This window comes from Panthera leo, chromosome D1, assembly GCF_018350215.1.
Source record: "Panthera leo isolate Ple1 chromosome D1, P.leo_Ple1_pat1.1, whole genome shotgun sequence".
Classification (NCBI taxonomy): domain Eukaryota; kingdom Metazoa; phylum Chordata; class Mammalia; order Carnivora; family Felidae; genus Panthera; species Panthera leo.
In genome coordinates, this window is record NC_056688.1 from 57766764 (window position 1) to 57790682 (window position 23919).

At 39.7% G+C, this 23919-nt stretch overlaps 1 protein-coding gene across 1 annotated transcript in view; it reads right to left on the minus strand.

The window, feature by feature from the left end:
- Positions 1 to 436: 436 nt before the first annotated feature.
- Positions 437 to 23919, minus strand: part of MRPL48 (mitochondrial ribosomal protein L48) — a 46153-nt gene continuing 22670 nt past the window's right edge. Inside the window, exons 5-8 of the mRNA XM_042905859.1 lie at positions 14273 to 14442; positions 4141 to 4243; positions 1940 to 2029; positions 437 to 769 (exon numbers count right to left, since the gene is read on the minus strand). Of these exons, the coding sequence (XP_042761793.1) occupies positions 695 to 769; positions 1940 to 2029; positions 4141 to 4243; positions 14273 to 14442 (438 nt within the window). The 3' untranslated portion in view covers positions 437 to 694. The remainder of the gene's footprint in view (positions 770 to 1939; positions 2030 to 4140; positions 4244 to 14272; positions 14443 to 23919) is intronic.

A 23919-nucleotide genomic window follows, 5' to 3' on the forward strand; every position in this document is an offset into this window, starting at 1 on the left:
CCAGGTAACCCTAATTAGCAGTTATGTAACATCTGCCTGAATATGACAAGTCACTCACTGCCCCACAAAGCGATTTTTTTCATTATGGACAGACCTTGTTTCTATCTGGAGAGCTTTTTTCATAAGCAAAACCAAAAGCCCCGTCCCTATTCCTTCTACCCAAGTTTACTTATGATCCTCTGTTTCACTAAAAGACTCAATGCCAGATTGCTTTAAAGAATGAGATCACTGTAACTGGAGAAATATTGAAGGGAAGTATGTTTTTGTGCTAAAGAGAAAATAGAATCCCTTAAAGATACTCCACAGGGCAGCTGGCTGGCTCAGTCGGTGGAGCATATGACTCTTGATCTTGGGGTTGTGAGTTCAAGCCCCACGCTGCTGGGTGGGTGTAGAGATTACTTAAAAATAAAATCTTAAAATAAAAAAATAAAAGATATTCCACAGGATGGACGGACTTCTCACATACGCACGTGTCCACCAGCTGCAGATTTTTATTAGATGAAGGATGTCTTAGGTTGGCTCAAAGGAAAGTGGTAATCAGCAACACTCCTCCATATAAGAGAGGAGGCATTCCTGGCTAATGGGGATGGGTTGTTACAATATCTAAAGGATCTTCTTAATTTTGACCACCCAGGAAGCTCTTCCCCTTGGCACTCAATATCACCAGTCCTGGCTTGAAAGGGTTTGCAATGAGCTAGTTCAACTTAGCCAACAGTTCTTCCAGTTCTGGCCGAGCTTTGAACCTTCCTTTGAAGTCTTCTTCAGTGTGCTGGGGAGAAGAAAAAGAAAGTAAGTGGGAATTACTACAGAGCTTTCAGTTATTCATACATACACAGCATTAAAAAAAAAAAAGCAGGGCATCTGGGTGGCTCACTCGGTTAAGCATATGACTCTTGATTTTGGTTCAGGTCATGATCTCACAGTTTGTGGGATCAAGCCCTGAGTCAGGCTCTGTGCTGAGCATGGAGCCTGCTTGGGATCCTCTCCCACTCTTCCTGTCCCTTTCCCCTGCTCGCACTCTCTCTCTCTCTCTCAAAAATAAATAAATACACGTTTAAAAAAGCCATCAGACAGCTCTGTAGAGAATGATTCAGATTCAACTAACTTTTCATGAGACTTATATTAGAGACTAGGGATTCTAAGTTGAATCGGACTTCCTCCCTGCCTTAAATGAACTTAAGTCTGGTGAGAGAAGACAGACATATAAAGAATTAATGTCAGAATGCTGAGTATCTCATTAGAAGCATTTAAAGAGAGGCAATGCCCAAATTCTCCATCTACAACAGGAAAGACATAAGGACTGGAATATTTAAGTCAGCATGACCAGCACATTTTCTCCTGTATACAGATCTGTGTGAAACCTGAATAACAAGAAGAGAATTAACAAGCATGGACTCAGAACAAGGAGAGCTGGATGCAGCAAATTGCATCAGTCTAAAATGACCTGATGTATCTGTGTCATAACAAGGCTTGTCTTGGCATATGGACCCAAATACTCAGTATTTAGGCTGAAGTTCCTAATGTTTTCTAAGTTTTGCATGCCAAATTTCCTTCTGATTGGCATTCTTTCTTCAGTCAGGCTACAGTCAAGCCTTAAAGGTCCAGGAAACTCTTCTTTAAAGTACATTTCCTAATTTGTGTTCTGATTAATTAGACTGTATGTAATCTTAAATCATGTTATTTCTGCACACAACTATGGGTTCACCCCTAACACCAGGATACTGTGATGGAGTTCTGCTCCTGTGGTCCATAAAGGATCATCCCTGATCCATTGGAAGAGGCAGGATAATGACCACAGTTATACCAGTCTGCAAACCTTTCCTGTTTATTATCTGGGCTAAATTACCCACATTTCTGTCTTGTTTCTAAAGCCAGATGCTCTTATCTATATTGAACACAGGTGGGCCACCAGGGGGCCTCTTCTCAAACTAGCACATACCTCCTTCACTGACAATCTGACTCCTTCAGGAAGATTGCTTTGGATTATTTCCAAGAAAATCTCTGCAAATGTAGCACTCAAACCGCTGATCTGCAAAGGAAAGAAGATGCTCTAAGAGAGGGCACTGAAAGCCAGGTGATTGGGCAAACATGGCAGGAGCTCAGATGTCAGCTTCAGCAGAGCTACAGGGCCCTTGGGTAGAGGATTAACACCCAGAGCCAGTTTCAGAGCCAACCTCTACAGGATTCCTCTTGCCATCAAAGTGTCTGCTTGCCAACATAGTAGTCATGGCTAGTATCTCTCCTGCAGACAGTGGATGTCATAACTGGACCAAGAGGTTATCAAGTCCAGGATGACTTTCTGATTCAACTCAGGTGTACCCACATAGACTGGACTAGTGTCAGACCCTGTGCGGAGAATCCAGAGGCGAATCAGATGTGTAGGAGAAGGGCATGCAGGGGGCTGCAGGAACCCACAAGACAAATATCTCCTAACCTAAGGAGGTCAAAGACAGCTTCCAAAAAAAGGTAACTTCTAGGTGGAGTCTTGAAGAAAAACAGGAGTAAACTAGGAGAATTCAGCAGTAATAGGGAGGGTTTTCAAAGCAGAAGAAATCAGTAAAGTGTGGTTGCATCACACAGTACTAGGGAATTAAAATGAGTTCCATGTATGGCTGGAATGAATGGGGTGAGAAGAGGAAAAGCAGGAAGAGAATCATAAAGGTATTTAGGCACTAAAGAGATCAAACTTTATCCTATGGGCCTCAGTGGCAAGATAGATCTTTCTTAAGATCTGTATCTCAAATAATTTATTTCTGATAATATTTAAAGAACTAAAGATTGTTAAGTACTTAATTTTTAAAGTTAGCATAATAGATTTAAGGTGTTACTACCTTAACATTCTGTTACGGAATGTTATATTACGGAACATATATTACGGAATATATACGTCTTGTTGATATACTTCTTGAGTGGGTCAGAAAGGGGTGATGTCCATACACTGGAATATTATTTGGCAATAAAAAGGAATGAAGCATTAATACCTGCTACAACATGGATGAACCTTGAAAACATGCTAAGTGGAAGTAGACAGACAGAAAAGGCCATATATTGTATAATTTCATTTAAATGAAATGTCCAGAAGAGGTAAGATCATAGAGGCAGAAACAGATTTGTGGTTGCCAGGAGCTGGGGGGGACAGGGAAAGAGGAGTGACTGCAAATGGGTAGAGTTTCCTTTCGGGGTAATGAAATTGTTCTAAAATTGTGGTGATGGTTGCCTAACTGTGAATATATTAAAATCCATTTAATTGTACATGTTAAATGGGTAAATTGTATATGAATAAAATTCTCAATAAAGCTGTTAGGGGGCATCTGGGTGGCTCAGTTGGTTAAGTCTCCAACTTTTGATTTCGGCTCAGGTCATGATGTCACTATTTGAGATCAAGCCCCACATCAGGTCCTGCACTGACAGCAGGGAGCCTGCTTGGAATTCCCTCTCTCCCGGTCTCTCAGTCTCTCGCCCTCCCTCTCCTCCCCCTGCTCACAAGCTCCCTCTCTCTCGCTCTCAAAATAAATTAAAAAAAATAAACTTAATAAAATTTTTTAGTGTTTACTTTTGAGAGAGAGAGATAGAGTGTGACAGAGGAGGGGCAGAGGGAGAGGGAAACACAGAATTGGAAGCAGGGATCAAACCCCCAAACCGCAACATCATAACCTGAGCCAAAGTCACAGATTCAACCAACTGAGCCACCCAGGAAGCCCTAAAAAAATAAACTTTAAAAAGCAAAACGTCAGTTCCTCTACAATTGGTTTTATATATGCTGAGTGTAGGACACCTGTGGAATATCCCAGTGGAGAAGTCCAGTAAATAAGTGGATATCAGGTTTGAAGCTCAACGGAGAGATCAGGACTGGAGATGTCATCTAGGGGTTATTAGTATATAACCCATCAGGACTGGGAGATATGTATCAGGGGGTTGTCGGTATATTATCATGGCCACTGAGACCCGGGGAATGAGTGAGATTGCATAGAGGGAAGGTATTACACAAGGAGAGATGGAAGGATCAAGAACTAAAGCCTGGAGAACATCATCATTTCAGGGGGCAGGCAACAGGAAGAGAAGGGCATGGCAGAAGGAGAAAAAAATAGAAGAAGAACCAGGAGAGGCAAATACATTTCAAGTTTCTCCCAGAGTGCCTACCTGAACCACTCGCTCATGGGTGGTAAGAACTGAGTCCAAGAACATTTTGCTGCCTTGATCTTGCAGCCGCAATACCTCCATGGTTTTGGTGGGCATCGCATAACTATGGGAAGGAAGAGTCAGCTATGAGGAGGGTTCCTTTAAGTCAGCAGCACCACTTGAATCAGGGTGGTCCCTGAGTACAGCCACTCCTGCAATGCAGTGACTCCTGGAATCTAGGGCAGTTTATCTGCAACCAGGGTAAAGTAAGCAGATCCTCTTAAACCTCCTCCAGAAACCTCTAAACTCCCTGAAGGAACAGACCATGTCTAATGCCTTTCTGCATCCCTAGTTCTTGCCTGATAGAACATTGAATAAAATCTGGTGATTAATAACTATTCACTGCTACTAAAGAAAAGCCAATTCTAAAAGAATTAATCTCATCACTTTGGAGGCTAACCTTGGGTATTTCACCTCTTCTGGAGAAATGAGGCATGAAACCCAACTGTTTTAAAAGAGCAAAATTTCTCAACCTCAGCACTATTGACATTTTAGACCAAATAATTCTTTGTTGCGGGGGGGCTGGCCTATGTATCCCTAATCTTTACCCACAAGACGCCAACAGTACCCCCCTGAAATGGTGACAATAAAAATTATCTCCAGGGTTACCTGGGTGGCTCAGTTGGCTAAACGTCTGACTTTGGCTCAGGTCATGATCTCACGGTTTGTGAGTCCTGCGTCGAGCTCTGTGCTGACAGCTCAGAGCCTGGAGCCTGCTTCAGATTCTGTGTCTCCCTTTCTGTCTGCCCCTCCCCTGCTTGCTCTCTGTCTCTCCCTCAAAAATAAACATTAAAAAAATTTTTTTAATAAAAAAAATTATCTCCAGACATTATTAAATGTCCCCAGCTTGAGAAATACTGTTGTAGAGACTATGCTGGCTATAATCAGCTTCAGCAGATCTACATGCTGCAGTGAAAAGAACACTGGATTTAGGGTCAAATCTTGGCCCTCTAGCTTATTAGCAATATTTACTAAGGCAAGTTACTTGTCTCTGTCGGCCTCAGTTTATTCCACAATAAAGGGGATTATAATCTAGGTCTAAATTAATAGACGTGTGAAGATCAGGTGTGGTGATAAAATAGGATCGATGGCTACACAGAAATATGGTATTAGTGTTATCTTGTCAAAAAGGTCATCAAAATGAAGATAAATGGAATAATAACAATAGAATTCCTGAATTTTCATGCCAAACAAAGCTTCATCGATTGATAGCAAGGGGCATGGCTCTCTACGAAATGAATAATGGAAATAATGGAAGTGGATTAGAGACATGATAGTCCTGGATTTAAATGTTGGCTCTGCCCCTTATTACCTATTTGGCCTTGGACAATTAATTCAGTTTTCTGAGTCTCAGATTCTTCAGCTACAAAATGAGAATAATGATACCTAGTTCATAGAGTTGTTGCAATGATTAAATAAGATTATATAAGTAATTTGCCCGGCATAATATGACTACAAATGCCAATTCCCTTGCCCTTATAAAGAGTAAATGCTAGGTACTGCAAACTTCCAGGTAACCTCCCTAAATAACATTCCTTACCACTTTCTAGCACAATCTCTGACTTCCTCTTCCAAAAGCTTTCAGGAAAGTAAAAAGTATTCTAAAACACTAGTTTTCTTTCTTGACATTCTGCAAATAAGACTAACTAACTAAAGTGGGAGTTGTCCATTCCTGCCACTGAGCATGCATTCTATTCAACACTTACTTTCACAAGATTTTGTTCATTTGTTCATTCATTCATTCATTCATTCAACAAACATTTACTCAAAGCCTGTTTTGTCCTAGGCACACTACTGGGCAATATGTAGCCTATCCTTTAAAGGAGCTCACTAAGGGGTGCCTGAGTGGCTCAATTGATTAAGCATCCAACTTCGGCTCATGATCTCACGGTTCGTGAGTTCAAGCCCCGCGTTGGGATCTGTGCTGACAGCTCAGAGCCTGGAGCCTGCCTCGGATTCTGTGTCTCCCTCTCTCTCTGCCCCTCCCCTGCTTGCACTCTGTCTCTTGCTCTGTCTCAAAAATAAATATACATTAAAAAATAATAATAAATAAATAAATAAAGGAGCTCACTAAGAGTGTTTTGGAGAGACAAGAAAGTACACAAACATCTTCACTACAGTAAGAAAAAGGCAGTAATAGTCACGTACTGAATATTACAGGGACAAGAGAGAGAAAGGGAGCTCAGGGAAGACTTCACAGGTGAGGTAGCATTTTATCAAGTTATAAAGAATGAACATATAGGCATTTGCCTAGGCAGCATTCCAAAAAAGTGAAGCAGCTACTGATAAGCCCTCAGAGAAAACCAACAGAAAAACCATAGTTTGACGTAGTTTGACAAAGAAATACTGGGAACTCTGGTCATTTCAAGGTAGAATAGGCCTTTGAGTAGTAAGAATACATGTAATTTTTCTTCAGTGTCTACACTTTTCTGTATTTTACAAATTTTCTGCAATAAACATAACTTGAACGATCAGACAGGGAAAGCAGAAGGGAAGAAATGAAATAATTGTCAAAAGTCAATCTAAAATGACAAAATAATGCTACCTTCAGGATAGCATTCTTACTGCCTGAGACAGGACACAAGGGAGCCTGTTGGGGTACTAGGGAACTTAGAATCCATGGATTCCACTAAATATAAATCATACCTCCATTTTAAGCAATGTAAGTGGACTTCAAGGAAAAAAAAAAAAAAAGTAGCGTTAGAGAGAGTGATGCTGAGTGATGCTTTTAGTCTCCACAAAGCACAGGGGCTACATCAGCTTCAGGCTTGGAAGCTGCTCCCAGATGAATAAGATTTCCATCTGCAGGCAGCTGCTCTGCAAGGGAGGCAGGCAGATTAAGAAACCTGCAGGACCTTCTTCCTCTCCCCTCCTGGGTGAGTTGCAGCTGCAGCAGTGCAGACCATTTATAGAACAAAAGCCAGCACTTTGCTCCCCTGCCCAATTCCATCTCAAGGTCAGAGCCCTACCCCACCACTCCCAGAGGAAAAATGGATCATGATGAAATGAAAATCAGAAGAAAAGAAAATCATTTTATCTCTGAAAAGCTGGGCAGTGAGAATGCCTAACAATACAATGGTCTGAAAACCTCAATCAATGCAGAGAAGGGAGTTGCTGAAAACGAACATCTCTTTATGCTCTGTGCTATTTGGAGAAACGAGCTAGAAAAGAGGCAAAAAGCAGCACATCATTCATTCTGCTGTTCTAAGAATCATGCCAATGACTATTAAAACTCAATCCAAGTCAATGAATATTTATTCAGTGCTTACCATGTGTCAGGTACTGGGAAAGGTCTTAGGGTTATACTGCTAATGGAGATCGAAAGTCCTTGCCTTATAGATCTTAGAGTCTAAGAAGGAAGACCAATAAGAGACAAGTAATTACGAGGGTAAGGAATGAGTGCCATGAAAGGGAAGTTATATAATCTTTACTTCTCCCAAATATTTAACATAAAGACTTAATCTAATGAGGTTCTCTGAAGAAGCTAAGAAAAAAGCAGGGGTTAGTTAAGTAAAGGGGAAAGAGTATTCTAAGCTTTAGAGAGCAAGCATATGCACAGGTCCTGAGGTGGAAAGGGATAAAATCAAAGCCTCTGTTAATTGGAGGGAGAGGAAGAAGGAACGGGAAATATGAGTTAAGGCAACAGAAGCAAGCCCAGGCCATAGAGCACCTAGCAAGCCATGTGAGGAACTTTCATTTTGATCCTAAAGGAATGGGAAGCCATAGAAGGATTTGAAGCATGGTAGTAACATGATAATATTTCCATTCTAGAAAGATCACACTAAAAGCTGCATGTAGAACCAATTACAAAGAATTGAGAATTTGAAAAAAACGTGGATTCAAATCCAGACCTTGCCTTTTATTAGATGTATGACCATAGGCAAGCTTCTTTTATATTAATAAATAATAATAATACTAGCAGCCAACTCTCGTTGGGAACAGTTATAAGCACTTTAAATATATTATCTCCCTTAATTTTCACTATAGCCTTTGTATGTAGGAACTTGTATTAACTCCATTTTACAGATGAGGAAACCAAGATACAGAGTTTAAGTAAACTGCCCAACGCCACACAATAAGAATGCTGCAGAACCAGAGCAAAACCCTAGCAGTCTGGCCACAGAGTTGATACTTTGATTCACTATGTGTTAGGTGCTTAGGTGCTTCTTGGAATCAAGCAACATTATACAAAAAAAGCCAGAATGGTTGGTTGATAGTAGGTGCTCAACAAATGCTACTGCGTTCCTGCCTTTACTCAAAAGAAGCCAGAGCTTTCCACAGCCAGGTTTTAAAAACAGCACCTTTTAAAAAGTCCTTCTAAAAATGTAAAACACTATTTCAGGGAATTAACCCACTATAGGTATGATAACATTCTGTAAATGACACTTAATGCCTCTTGGCCACCACAACCTCTGAGAAGCTACCCCTAATCCCTGCCAGCTAAAAAAAAATATATTCTCAGTAGCTGTTAATAACAATATTATTTACAGAGTGTTTACAATGTTCTGGCCTCTCTGCTAAGTGCTATCATACACTTTCTTATTTAATTTTCAGAACTTAAAGGAATAAGAAAATTATCATCCCAGTTAGATAGAGGAGGAAACTAAGGTTCAGAATTTCCGAAGGTCATATTGCCAACAACTGGTAGAACTAGAATTTGGACACAAGCCGTTTGATTCCAGAGCCTGTGCTCTTAACCAATTGTTACTCAAAGTATGGTCCATAGGCAAGTTAAGTTGCTGGTGAACAAACTGCTTGTTATCAGTCCGTTACAAGATAAGAAGCATGCAACAGTCATTAAACACACCAACATTTAATTCAACCAACATTTTTTTTTTCAATAGTGAGACTTTCTTGATGAAGGAAGCAAAGCACTAATGTACATTTTGGCATTAGCTTCTGATATCTTTGCAGAGTGGCACTTTCAGGAAGCATTGTTCTAAATTATTATGCTGTTCAGCCTCCTTGAACTGACATTGCATTTCATCCTTCACTTACCACCTTCCACATTACGTTGTACACGCGCACACACACACACACGTGCGCACACACACACACTCCCTAAAATCAGGGACATTCTCCTTGGTATCCTCCAGTCAGGATGTCTAGTACAATACCAACCATACAGCAGGAATAGACTCGATCAGTATTTTAATTCATTAATTAAAGACACTTTCATTAAACTTTAGGAAATGTATACCATATACACCACACCCTTGCGTTGTTCAGTCACATTCAAGAACCTGTCATTCTTTCAACAACGGCTTAATGTCCCCCATGTGGCAGGTCCTGTGCTAGATGCTAAAGAAATAAAAAAGAACATGGTTCCCACTAGTCAGTAGGGAGGGCAGCTGACACATGAATAGATTATTACGGCCCAAAGCACTAAGTGACATGATAGAAGTATGCGTCAAGTGCTGAAAGAGCAACCAACTCTCTGGGGCATCAGGAAAAGATAAAGCACATCTTTAGGCCTAAAACAATTGAAGTACTATTAGCTGTGAGAGCTTAAGTCACAGGCTATTATCCAATCTTTTCAAGTGCATGTTTAGCACAGTTATATTCCAAGTTACCAAGGTTTAAAAGTTCAAATTTAGCTTAGGAACTTAAAATAAGACCCTATAGGATTAAAAATACTGGGAGTCAGGCAGAAATGAGTTAAATCTAGGCCACTTATTGGTTTTGTGACTTTTGAGCCTTCTGGGCCTTGGTTTCCTCATTTGTAAAATGGGAATATACTGCTATCTAATGAGTAAGAAAGTGTAATTTTTACCACATCCACACACTGTGCCACGTATTACTTGCCACAATGGCAAACCACCAAAATGATTATTCTTTAAATAATATGGCAATAGGGGCGCCTGGGTGGCTCTGTCGGTTGAGCGTCCGACTTCGGCTCAGGTCATGATCTCGCGGTCCGTGAGTTCGAGCCCCGCGTCGGGCTCTGTGCTGACCGCTCAGAGCCTGGAGCCTGTTTCAGATTCTGTGTCTCCCTCTCTCTGCCCCTCCCCCGTTCATGCTCTGTCTCTCTCTGTCTCAAAAATAAATAAACATAAAAAAAAAAAAATTAAAAAAAAAAATAAATAAATAAATAATATGGCAATAAATGGCAAACCACCAAAATGATTTTTCTTTAAATCAGTTCACTTAAAAAGTTATTTAAAAAATAAACTTGAGGGGCACCTGGGTGGCTCAGTTGGTTAAGCATCCAACTCTTGATTTCCGCTCCGGTCATGATCTCACAGTCATAAGATTGAGCCCTGCGTTTCGCTCCACAGTGAGCATGGAGCCTACTTGGGATTCTCTCTCTCCCTCTCCCTCGGCCCCTCCCCTGCTCACATTTTTTCTCTCTTTCAATAAATAAATAAACTTAAAAAAAAAAATAAAAGAGAGACTTGAGATGTAGAGCAATTGGAATTCAAGTTGCTGATGTGAAAGAAAATGGTAAAGCCACTTTGGAAAACAGTTTGGCAGTTTCTTATAAATTTAAACATCCACTGCCCTTACCATTCGACCCAGCAATCAAATTCCTAGAGAAATGAAAACATGTTCTCACAAAAAGCTGTACATGTTTATAGTGGCTTTATTTATAACTGCCCAAAACAGGAAACAATATAAATGTCCTTCAACTGTTGGATGGATAAACAAACAAGCATCCACTCAATGAAATGCTAATTGGCAGCAAAAAGGAACAAACTACCTGATACGGGCAACAGCATAGATCAATCTCAAATACATTATCCTAAGTGAAAGAAGCAGACTCAAAAGGAAAAATAGTGTATAATCCCACTTATATGACATTCTGGAAAAGGCAAAAACTATAGGGGCACCTGGGTGGCTCAGACGGTTAAGCCTCCAACATCAGCTCGGGTCATGATCTTGCAGTTCATGGGTTAAAGTCCTATGTTGGCTCTGTGCTGACAGTTCAGAGCCTGGAGCCTGCTTTGGATTCTGTGTCTCCCTCTCTCTCTCTCTCTCTCTGCCCCTCCCTCACTTGTTCTCTCTCTCTCTCTCTCTCAAAAATAAGTAAACTTAAAAAAAATTTTTTTTAACATTTATTTATTTTTGAGACAGAGAGAGACAGAGCATGAACAGGGGAGGGACAGAGAGAGAGGGAGACACAGAATCCGAAGCAAGGCTCCAGGCTCCGAGCTGTCAGCACAGAGCCCAACGCAGGGCTCGAACTCACGGACTGCGAGATTGTGACCTGAGCTGAAGTCGGACGCTCAACCGACTGAGCCACCCAGGTGCCCCAAGTAAACATTTTTTTTTTAAAGTATTAAAAAAAACTATAGGGGCAGAAAACAGATCATTAGTTGTGAGGGACTAGGGCTAAGAGGAGGGACTGACTACAAACGTGGGAGGGAACTTCTTGGGATAATGTAAATGTCCTACATCTGGATGATGATAGTACATACTGTCATTTGTCAAAACTCAGAAATTGTTCACTAAAGGGGTGAATTTTACTGAATTTAAACTATCTCAGTAAGCCTGACTTTATATCACTATTGTAAATGGAAGACCAGTATCAGCTGCCATCCATAGAAGTTAAAAAAAAATTACAATGGGGGTGCCTGGCTGGCTCAGTCCGTAGAATATATGACACTTTTTTTTTTTAAGTTTACTTATTTTGCGGAGGGAAGGGCAGAGAGAGGGAGAGAGAGAATCCCAAGCAGGCTTCATGCTGTCAGTGCAGAGCCCCACGTGGGGCTCCAACTCACGAACCATGAGATCATGACCTGAGCTGAAATCAAGAGTCAGACACTCAACCAACTGAACCACAGAACACATGACAGGTGCCCCAGAACACATGACTCTTAATCTCAGGATCATGAGTTCAAGTCCCATGCTGAGCCCAGAGCTTACTTTTAAAAAATACAACAGAAACAAAATAATGGTATAAAATTCTAGTTAGACATGATTGCTAGCCAAAGACTCTTGAGTCTGAGGTCCTTTCTCTGCTATAAAGATTAGGAGGTGCTAGAGTGGTGTTAAGGACATACCAGAACCACACTAAAAAATCTCTCCTTGACATAATTAGGATGAATGAGAGTTAAAAAGGGAAGAAATCTCTCACCATGTGATTTAATGTTATTTAAAGCAAACTACAGGGCATCTCACACCTTCCGAAACCCTGAGAGATAAGATATGTAAAGTGCCTGGCCTGGAGTAGATAGCCAGTAATTGTTAGTTCTCTTCCCCTACAGTTTTCCAACAAATCCAAAGAGTAAATGAAAACCAGAGCAGACGAAGAAAGCCTAAATAAATGGGGAGATATACCTCGTTAAAGGATCAGAGGAATCAAAATAGTTGTCAATTCTCTTCAAATTGACCTACAGATTCAACACAATCCCAATAAAATCCCATCAGGTTCCTTTCCGTAGAAATCGACAAACTATAATTATAAAACATTTAAGGAAAACCAAATGACCTAGCATAGCCAAAATAATTTTGAAAAAAAAAAGTTGTAGTTTCAGTAATCCAGCTACAGTAATCAAGACAGGCTGGTATTGGTATAAGTATAGATACATACATCGCTGTAACAGAAGAGAGTCCGGAAATATACCCACACATACATGGTTAACTGACTTTCAAAAAGTGCTAAGACAATTTGATAAAAGCTAGAAAATCTTTTTAACAAATGGTGCTGGAACAACTGGTTATTTACATGAAAAAAAAAACAAAACAAAAACACTTTGATTCATATCTCATACCATATACAAAAATAACTCAAAATGGATCATGGACCTAAAAGTAAAACTTAAAAATATAGAACCTTTAGAAGAAAACACAGGAGAATACCTTTGTGATCTTGGGTTAGACAATATTTTCTTAGGACACCAAAAGCATGAATAAAAAAAAAAATTAATAGGGGCGCCTGGGTGGCTCAGTCGGTTAAGCGTCCAACTTCGGCTCAGGTCACGATCTCGCGGTCCGTGAGTTCGAGCCCCGTGTCGGGCTCTGGGCTGATGGCTCAGAGCCTGGAGCCTGCTTCAGATTCTGTGTCTCCCGCTCTCTCTGACCCTCCCCCGTTCATGCTCTGTCTCTCTCTGTCTCAAAAATAAATAAACTTAAAAAAAAAATTAAAAAAAAAATTAATAAACTGAACTTCATCAAACTTGAAAAAAGTCTGCCTTCCAAAGGACTCGGCTAAGAAGATGACAAGATAAGTCACAGACAGGAAGAAAATATTTGCAAAGCATACTGAAAAAGAACTGGTATCCAAAAATAGATAAAGAATTTTCATAACTTAATTATAAGAAAACAAACAACCCAATTTTAAAAATGGACAAAAGATCTGAACAGTCATCAAAGCAAATATACACCAAATTAGCACATGAAAAGACATCAAAATCATTATTTATTAGGGAAATGAAAATTAAGACCACTCACTATGAAATACCACTATATATCTATTAGATATATCTTTAGGGAGGAAAATGACAATACCAAGTGCTGCCCAGGAAAAGGAGTTACTGTAACTCTCATACATTGTTGGTGGGAAAACAAAATGGTGCAGCCACTTTGGAAAACAGACGTCAGTTTCTTATGAAGTTAAACATACATTCACCATGCAATCTCCAAATCCCAGGTTTAGGTAGCTATCCAGGAGAAAAGATATATGCATGAGAATGCTTATGACAGCTTTATTTATAATTACCAATAAACTAGAGAAAAATGAAAATGTACATCAACTGGTGAATGGATAAACCAATTAAGGTCCAGCATTTAATGGAATACTACTCAGCAATAAAATACTTGCAAAAACATAGATGAATATTAAACGTATTATGCTAAGTGAAAGAGGACAGACACAAAAAGCTACATACTGTATGATTCCATTTACATGATGTTCTGGAGAAATTAAAACAACAGGGACAGCAAATCAATTGTTGGTTGGGATTTGACTACACCCGGGCACTGGGGAAATTTGGGGGTTAATAGAACTGTTCTATATTCTGATTGTGGTAAACTATATACCTAAAAGGATGAATTTTACTAAATGTAAATTATACCTCAAAACCTCATTTAACGACAAAGCCGAGCATACCACTCACACCAAAAACATCCCATGCAAAGGCATCCTTCATACCTTTCCTCAACTTTAATGGATAGATGGTTGCAGAGGTTGTGAACATATTGGGCATAACTCTCTGCCAGGGCCATGTCGTATGCAGTCAGGTGAATGTTTAAAACCCCATATTCATAATCTGTTCCCAAATTAATGGGTCTCACTTCCACTTTTCCTCTCTTCTTCTTGGGCTGAACCAAAAACAAAAGGAGAAAGAAAATAAAGTATTACACAAAAAATTCTAATCATCCCATCTTGTTATCAAAGAAATCAATCTTTCAAATAAATTTACCATTTTTGTCTTAGGTTACCCTACCTTCAAACTGAAGTTTCTTTGGGAAGGAAAGAGTAGCTTCCCTTACCAGTCTGGGCTATGACATCAGCCAACAAAAGGAGAGGGAATATTGCTGGCATTCCTTTAACACAAATACAAGTGACTATCTTCTGCAATTAACTTGATATGAAACCCATCTCTCATCTCTGGCCCTCAGTTTCCCAATTTTCAAATTGGTGGGTTTTTTGATTCTTAATCTAGAATCCATGGAGGAATTTCAAATGGTCTATCAACCCCAAAATTTATATGCAAAATTTTACCAGCATGCATATTTTTCTGAAGGAAAGAATCCTTAGCTTTCATTAGAATCTTAAATCAATTGCAAGGAAACCCAGGATTAGTTCTCTTCCAGCCCCTGCAGCTTTCAATTTCTGCAGTCATTTAGTCTTCCTTTTTTTTTTTTTAAGTTTATTTATTTTGAGAGAGAGAGTGTGTGTGCACACAGGGAGGAGCAGAGAGAGAGAGAGAGAGACAGAATCCCAAGCAGGCTCCCCACCATCAGCTCAGAGCCCTACGCAGGGCTAGATCTCATGAACTGCGAGATCATGACCTGGGCCGAAACCAAGAGTCAGATGCTTAACCAACTGAGCCACCCAGGAGCCCCCAATCTTTCTTTAAAAAATTGAGAAATAGACAAATTACTTCTTTTTTTCATTAAAAAAAAAATTTAACATTCGTTCATTTTTGAGAGACAGAAGGAGACAGAGCATGAGTTGGGGACGGGAACAGAGAGAAAGGGAGACACAGAATCCAAAGCAGGCTCCAGGCTCTGAGCTGTCAGCACAGAGCCCAACGCAGGGCTTGAATCCACAAACCATGAGATAATAACCTGAGCTGAAGTCAGACTCTTAACCAACTGAACCACATAGGCGCCCCAAGAAATAGACAAATTATTTCTACTTTACCATTTCATATTGCTTCACTACATATCAACCTGTGCAGGCTGTGGTAAAAAGTTAAAATGAGGCCTGGGAAAATAGATATTTAACCCAACATAGATCAGGATCAAGAAATCTTCTCAACCAGAAATAATCTAACCTGAATCCCCATCAAGAGGGGGGGGACTTGTTAAATAAATCATGGAACATTCATACAATAGTATACATTATGCAGCTTTAAGAAGGAATAGGAATTTCTTTCTGTACTATATGGAAAAGTCTTTAAAATAAATGATAAAAGCAAACTGTAGGATAACATGCTCAGAATATTGCCATGCATACCAAAAAAGTGTGTGTGTGTGTGTGTGCACGCACGTGTGTGTGTAATTACATACGTATTTAATCATATATTAAAAATATGTCTGGAAGGATGCACAAAAATACTAATATCATTGGCTCCCTGTGAGGGAACTGGATAGCTTGGGCATAGGAGTGGGAAGGAGACTTTTTTAGCTATTTCTCTTGTATATTTTTTGAATTTTTAATAAAGTTAATCTTTTGTCAGTTCAAAACTAGAATCTTAAACTCTACTATATTTTTAAGAAAATTTTTTTAGTAAAAGTTTTATTGCAATATAATACGCATACTAAAGTGGTGCCTGGGTGGCCTAGTTGGTTAAGCATCCAGCTTCAGCTCAGGTCATGATCTCTCGGTTCATGAGTCGAGCCCCACATTGGGCTCTGTGCTGACAGCTCAGAGCCTGGAGCCTGCTTTGGATTCTGTGTCTCCTTCTCTCTCTGCCCCTCCCCTGCTTGCGCTCTGTCTCTCTGTCTCTCTGTCTCTCTCTCAAAAAATGAATAAAACATTAAAAAAAAATTTTTAAATACACATACTGAAAACAATGCATAAGTAAGTACACAACTCAATGAATTTTCACAAAGTGAAAATATCTGTATAATCAGTATCCTGAATAACACATAGATGACTACTAGCACCCCAAAAGCTCGTGCTCCTCAAATAAATGACCACTATTCTTACTTCTAAAACCACAGAATGATTTTGCCTGTTCTTGAAATTAATGTAAATGGAATGATACGCTATGCTATCTTTTACGTCTGCCTTCTTTCATTCATTATATTTGTAAGATTCATCATGTATTTGGTGAAATAGCAGTTCTTTCCTTCTCATTGATCTAGTAGTCTATTGTATGAATATGCAACAATTTATCCTTTTTACAGCTGATGGAAATTTGGATTGTTTCTAACATATGTCCATAATTAATAGTACATCATGAATACCTACAATCTGAACTATTGAATTATAGAGTATGCATATGTTCATCTTTAATAAGTACTCTCAGTTTTACAAAGATGTTTCCAATTTCTTCTCCCACCAGGATGAATGAGAGTTCTAACTGCTCTACATTCTTGCCAACACAAAACTTAGTGTAGTTGAGTTTTCTGGTTTGCTTTAGCCGTCCTGGTTGGTATTAAATGGTAATGAATTAGGGTTTTAACTTTCAGTTCTTTTGGGTCTATTGAGCCTGAGCACCTTTCCATTTGGATACTCTCTTTTGTAACATGCCTATTCAAGTATTTTGCCCATTTTTTAGATTAGGTTGTCTGCCTTTCTCTTACTGATGTGTAGATTCTTTCTATATTCTAGATATGATCCTTTGTTAAATATACATACTGCAAATATCTGCTCCCTCCCTATAGCTTCCCTTTCATATTTTAATAGTGTACCTTGATGAGTAGAAGTTCTTATTTTTTATGTAATTCAATTTACTCATTCTTTCTTTTGCAGTTATAGTGATTTGTGTGTCCTGTTTAAGAAATCTCTACCTTAATATTGTGAAGATATTCTCATATGTCATCTTCTAGTTGTAGATTATTTTAATATTTACATTTAGATCTACAATCCATCTTGAAGTAATTTTTGTGTATTGTATGAAATAGGCATCAAGAGTAATTTTTTTCGGGGTGCCTGGGTGGCTCAGTCAGTTGAGCATCCGACTTCGGCTCAGGTCATGGTCTTGCAGTTCGTGAGTTCGAGCCCCGTGTCGGGCTCTGTGCTAACAAACAGCTCAGAGCCTACAGCCTGCTTCGGATTCTGTGTGTGTCTCTCTCTCCCCCTCCCCTGCTCATGCTATGCCTCTCTCTGTCTCTCAAAAATAAATATTTAAAAAAAAATTTTTTTTAAAGAGTAATTTTTTTTCACAGTCATCCAGTCCAGTTGACTTAGCACCATTGGACGGTAGTGTCACTTTTGTCATCTAAGTGCCCACAGATATATGGATCAGTTTCTATACTCTTTATTCTGTTCTGTTGGGCTATTTGTCTGTCCTTGAGCCAATACCACATCTTAACTATTGAACATTTATGATAAGTCCTACTATTTGGTAGAAATAGATTTTTTAAGGGGCGCCTGGGTGGCTCAGTAGGTCAAATGTCTGACTTCGGCTCAGGTCATGATCTCACAGTTTGTAAGTTCGAGCCCCATTATCAGCCTCTCTGCTGTCAGCACGGAGCCCACTTGGGATCCTGCCTCCCTCTCTTTCTGCCCCTCCCCCACTCACAGGTGTGCACACTTGCATGTGGCATGTGCTCTCTCTCAAAAATATAAACATTTAAAAAAAAAGAAATAGTTTTTTGAAGAAAAAGGTCAAAAACCTATCTCTATTTACATGTCTTAAGTCACCCCTATCTAACAGCCAACAGCCTAGTAGCTGCTACAGCAGAACTGTTCCTGGCGAAGCACCTGGAATGATTCTCTCCCATCACTGCTCCCTGGGTCAGTCCAAGATAGCAGAGGCCCAATCTAGGAGAGTAGGAGGAAGACCAAGAAATGATCCTTTCACAAGACCAGTAATACTGATGACAGCCCTGATCTCACAGGGATGTTCTGAAAACTGAACAAAACATTATGTAAGGTGGTTAATACAATCTGTGCCACATAATTAAACACTGAATATATATAAACTTTTATTGCTATTTTCACTTTTATATTCCAATCTAGCACAGGGCCTGGCAAAGAGAAAACATGCAATGAATCACAGGTTTAGAATTTTAGAACTGGACAGCATTTAGAGACAATTGTGTCCCAATTCTTCATCTTTGCAGGGGAAGAATACGAAGCCCAGAGAAATTAAACATGTCCCCCATAGCCACACAGCCAGACAAGCAGATCCTAGGTACTAAAACCCAGACCTCCTGACCCCCAATACAGGGATTTTTCCACTGCAGCCTCTGCATTGCTAAAATTCTTTTTATAGCCTTTATAGTTTCTGGATTTCCTATCTTTATGATGAGAGTCTTCCCCACTTCTTTATTATGTATATAGTCTCTTATAATTTCTCATTGCTAAAATTCTTAACAGTCGTGGCCACCCCAGGGTCCTAGACTATGCTATGAGTGAGAAGCCAACCTCTAGAGACCAACCATCAAAGAACAGGAGCTTGTCTCTCTCTTTTTCAGAGCCTACCACATTCGTGGCCAAATGCAATGATCCAGACTTCTCATCAAGACATTCAGCATTGCAGTCAGAGCTGTGAAGAATGCTAACGTAGGAATGCAATGAGGAGCTGCTAAAATTTTCCAGCAGAGAGGGGAGGAGCTTCTCTGAAGCCTTTAGAAAGCTTTTATAACCAGGGAAAATGCCAGGCTCTTCAAAGGTGTCACTTTAGGGGAACAAAACAAAACCAAAAAAGCTGATTCCAGTATCCCTCTTGGCATCTCACTTGCTTTTCTGTGTTGGCCTAGATATGCCTGGACCGATCCACACTATCAGGAGCCCACTGTGACATTATATTTCAGTTCTGAGCCAGGGCACAGCATAACCAGCAAGACCTTGCCTTCATATAATATCAGTCACCAGTTCCTATAATTTTACCTGTACAATCTTTCTCATATCCATCCCCTCCTTTCTAACCCTACTGCCTGAGTTTATGCTCTTATGACCACCATGGGGAGTTATTAAAGATATTGTGCAGGGGCGCGTGGGTGGCTCAGTTGGTTGAGTGTCCAACTTTGGCTCAGGTCATGATCTCACAGTTCGTGGGTTCAAGCCTCACATCGGGCTCTGTGCTGACAGCTCAGAGCCTAGAGCATGCTTCTGATTCTGTGTCTCCCCATCTCTCTGCCCCTTCCCCACTCATACTCTGTCTCTCCCTCTCTCAAAAATAAATATTTTTTAAAAATTAAAAAAACAAAGATATTGTGCAAAGGATGTACATGAGCTGTGTTTGGGGAAGCCCACCCTAATTGCACATGGAGGAGAGTCAGGCAGGAAAGAAAGAGAAGATAGGAGAAAGGCAGCAGGGACAATGGACTACTAGTATCCACCATCAAACTTCTGCATTCCTGTGACTGACCTGTATTCAGTGTGTGATGGCCCAGGGTGGCCATTCTTAGATCCCTATAGGATTGTACTATGACCTTCCAAATAGGCCATGGGATATATTACTAAACCATTTTTGTAAAAAAAAAGTCTACATTATTATCCCCATTTTACAGAGAGAAAACTGAGATCCTCTGAAAGTACCTCACTTGCCCAAGGTTACTAGGAAGCTTTGCTGGGAACAGGCAGATAGAGAAAGGAGTCAGATTAGAATGACAGGCTGCTGTAACTGCAAGGGATCTCAGAAACAATATAGTCTCTCTTTCTTTCCCTCCCTAATTTTAACCAAGGGGAAAGCTGAAACCCAGAAGGGGGAAATGACTTGTTTACAGTCACAATAGTAAGGACATGGCAAAGATAACCACTTTATGTCTAACCATGGCTGGAAGCTGGGTCTGTGGCCCCAAGCCCAGGCTCTCTCCTTTAGATTCTGTGAAAGTGATAATATCTGCCTAATAGGTGGCATTTTCCAGGTGGGAAAATTGGGAAGGAATAGTACCATCCTAATCCTCAAATGAAAAGGCAAATATGCCTGCAGCATATTTAGCTTCCAAAAATTCTGGTGATGAAAATTTAAAAATTTACACCTGAGGGGGCACTTGGGTGGCTCAGTCGGTTAAGGGTCCGACTTTGGCTCAGGTCATGATCTCATCGGTTCGTGGGTTCGAGCCCTGAGTCGTGCTCTGGGCTGACAGCTCAGAGCCTAGAGCCTGCTTCAGATTCTGTGTCTCCCTCTCTCTCTGCCCCTTCCCCACTTGCGCTCTGTCTCTGTCTCTCAAAAATAAATAAACGTTAAAGAAAATTTTTTTTAAATTTATACCTGGGGACCTGAATGATTTGGTGATGGTACTCTGAACAGTCCATACTGAGTTTATGAGGTGCACAGAAATCAAGTGACTATGTTTATAACTCAATGTGACATACTCAAGAGACATACGCCAGACAGAAGGCCTGGCCCTGACTAGGATGGCCAAAAGTCACAGCCTGGTACTGCATAAAGAACACTATACTTAGATGGAAGCCAAAGAAAATCTGGACTCAAATCCTGTCTGCTTAGTCACTAAATGACATTGAACGACCTCTCTAGGTGTCAGTTTCTTTACCTGTAACACCTAAAGTTCTTGTGACGCTTGAAATAGTAAATTTATATGAAATGGAAATAGCATAGACATCACATAGGTTCTGACCACCTTGGTTCAAATGCTGGCTCTGGAAATTACTAGCCAATTAGGCAAGTTATTTAATCTCTCTGAGTCTTAGAGTCCTCAGACAGGGTCTTTAATAACTAGGATATCTGAGGATTGAATAAAATACACTATTTAAATGTTATAAAATGGTATAACACTTTTATTTTATTTTTTTACTTTCTTTTTTTTTATTAAGTTTTTAAATTTCAATTCCAATATAGTTAACATACAGTGTTATGTTAGTTTCAGGTGAACAATTCTACACATTACTCAGTGCTCATTGTGTTAAGTATACTATAATATTATAAAATAGAATAATGCTTTTAAAGCCTGGTACATAGTAGTTACAGCATCTGGTATACAGCAGTTACTCAATAAATGGTATCTTTAAAAAAGGTTGAGTAATGCATACCAATAGAGCATTATTATACTATAAATTGGAGGTAATCATGCTCCTGGTATCCTACTGGCATGCTTTACAGAATGAAACACTTATTAAGCACCTGCTGTATGCACAGTACTAATTCAATCACTCTCAGCAAAGACACCAACAAAACAGAAAACACACTCCCAGCCCTCAAGGAATTTACAGTTCAGAGAGAGAGAAGAGACACGTGAAAGACCAAATCTCAATTTAAACATAAAGAGCAGCCCACCTCCATGGCAAGTTCAGCACAAGCTACTTTCCTGGACCATGCTGATTAACTCCCCAAGCTGCTGGTTGCAGTTGAAAGGGCAGTAAGCAGACACACTTAAGGGTATATAGTAGTTACTTAATAAACAGTATCTTTTTTTAATGTTTATTTATTTTTAGGGAGAGAGAGATAGAGCACAAATAGGGGAGGGGCAAGGAGAGAGAAGGAGACACAGAACCTGAAACAGGCTCCAGGCTCCGAGCTGTCAGTATAGAGCCCAATGCGGGGCTCAAACCCGCAAACCATGAGATCACAACCTGAGCCAAAGTCAACCGCCTAACCAACTAAGCCACCCAGGTGCTCCAATAAATGGTATCTTTTAAAAAGGATTGATTTAGACCTACCTACTTCTCAGGTCTTCTGGTCCCTCATCCCCTACCTTAGACCCCATGATTAAAAAACTCCTAAGTTTCCCAATTGCATCTCAGTGTCTTCCTACCTTCACCCAGGAGGTTTCCCCTCCTTGCAGAGTCTTTGACTCTTCACCCCACATGATTAATGTGAGCAACTCCTGCTTATTTTTAAGACTGAGCTCATGTTCTTCCAGGAAGCCCTCCCTGATTCCTCAGGTTAAATTAGGTACCACTCTTATGTGTTCCCATAGCAAACCTTCCCCCATATATACCACTACCAATCACATGTATGCCTCTGCATTTATTCAACAAATATTTACTGACTAGTGATGAGCAAGACCATGGTTAGCATTAGGGATATGATAGGTAATAAGACAGCCATTGTCTCTGCTCACTAACACTTACAATCTATAAGGAAAGGCATATACAGAACAAGTAATTTTAAGGAGATGCATGTTTTACGAGAGGAAAATAGAATGCTATGGGATTGTAAAAAGGCAGACTAATGTTATCACCATCATCATTACCACTTATGGGCTCTATGTTTCAAACACTGTGCTAAGTACTTAAAGTTTTCTTAATTTATTTCTCACAACAACATTGGGAAGTATAATTCCTACATAAAGTCTAGGAAACTCTGGCTTGGAAAAGTTAAATGATGTATCTAAGGACATACAACTAGTAAGCATCAGAGCTGAATCTTTAACTCAGGTCTGCCTAATTCCAAAACATTTCTCTTAACCTCCGTCTTTCCCTTTAGGCAAAGTGTGCAGAGCCTGCCAGTTTCCTCAATATCTATTCTCCATTTCTCCTTTAATAAGATAACTGCTGAAACACAACAGTTGGCAGATGGCAAACTTTATTCATGAAAGAATAATTAAGGAAATCAAAGTAAAAAAAAATAACAGAACTGCTGGATTTTAGCAGGGTATATGACCATTTATAATAAAAATTGCATGTCCCAAGCAATCTTATAGCTAGGTATGGTTATATGACTCACTTCCGGCCAATGGGACAAGAGCTTATGTACACTACTTTCCCTTTCTCCAGCCTGCTTGATGGAATGTGGACATGATGGCTGAAGAGGGAGCAGCCATCTCAGGACTATGGGTTAGAAGCAGTATGATAAGTGTGGCAAAGCCAAAAGCTAGAATATCTACTTATACTTTTATGTGAGAGAGAAGTAAGCTTCTATCTTGTTTATGCCTCTAGATTAAGTGGATCTCTCTATTATGGCAACAAAACTACTATCTCAATTCCTATAAGAAGCTACTACATCTCATTCATTTCTCTATTCCTTGAGCCCAGAAACATTAAATGTTGAGTTGGACTGAACTGAATTCTTGTTTGGGTTCCGTCATTCACTAGACATATGTCATAGAGAAATCATTAATGCCCTTCAGTCAGTTTCCTTTTCCACCCTGCCTATCTCACAGGATAGTTGGTGAATCAAATGGCATGGTTTTCAAATTTGTTGGTTGCAAAGGGCCTAACAAAACCATGTTTGTCTTTGTGATACACCATAAAATGTTTGTCAAGATACGTGGATCATATACAACAAGAATGACTTTACTAGCAGAAAATATGGTTGTATTATATAAATGGAGTTCTCTGCATCTCAAAAAATATGAAAAAAAAAAAGAAAACATATCTGAGTTTCTCTGTTAATATTTGTTTTCATCAAGTAAAACTGGGGGAAAAAACCTGAAATTTAGGTTCTAAATTGTGGAAACTAAAATGCGGAAGATTGCCATTAGTACACTTGAGGAGAGGTTTGGCTCTAGGATCACTAGCGTTCCAAAAGCACATGGCTTGAGAGGCAC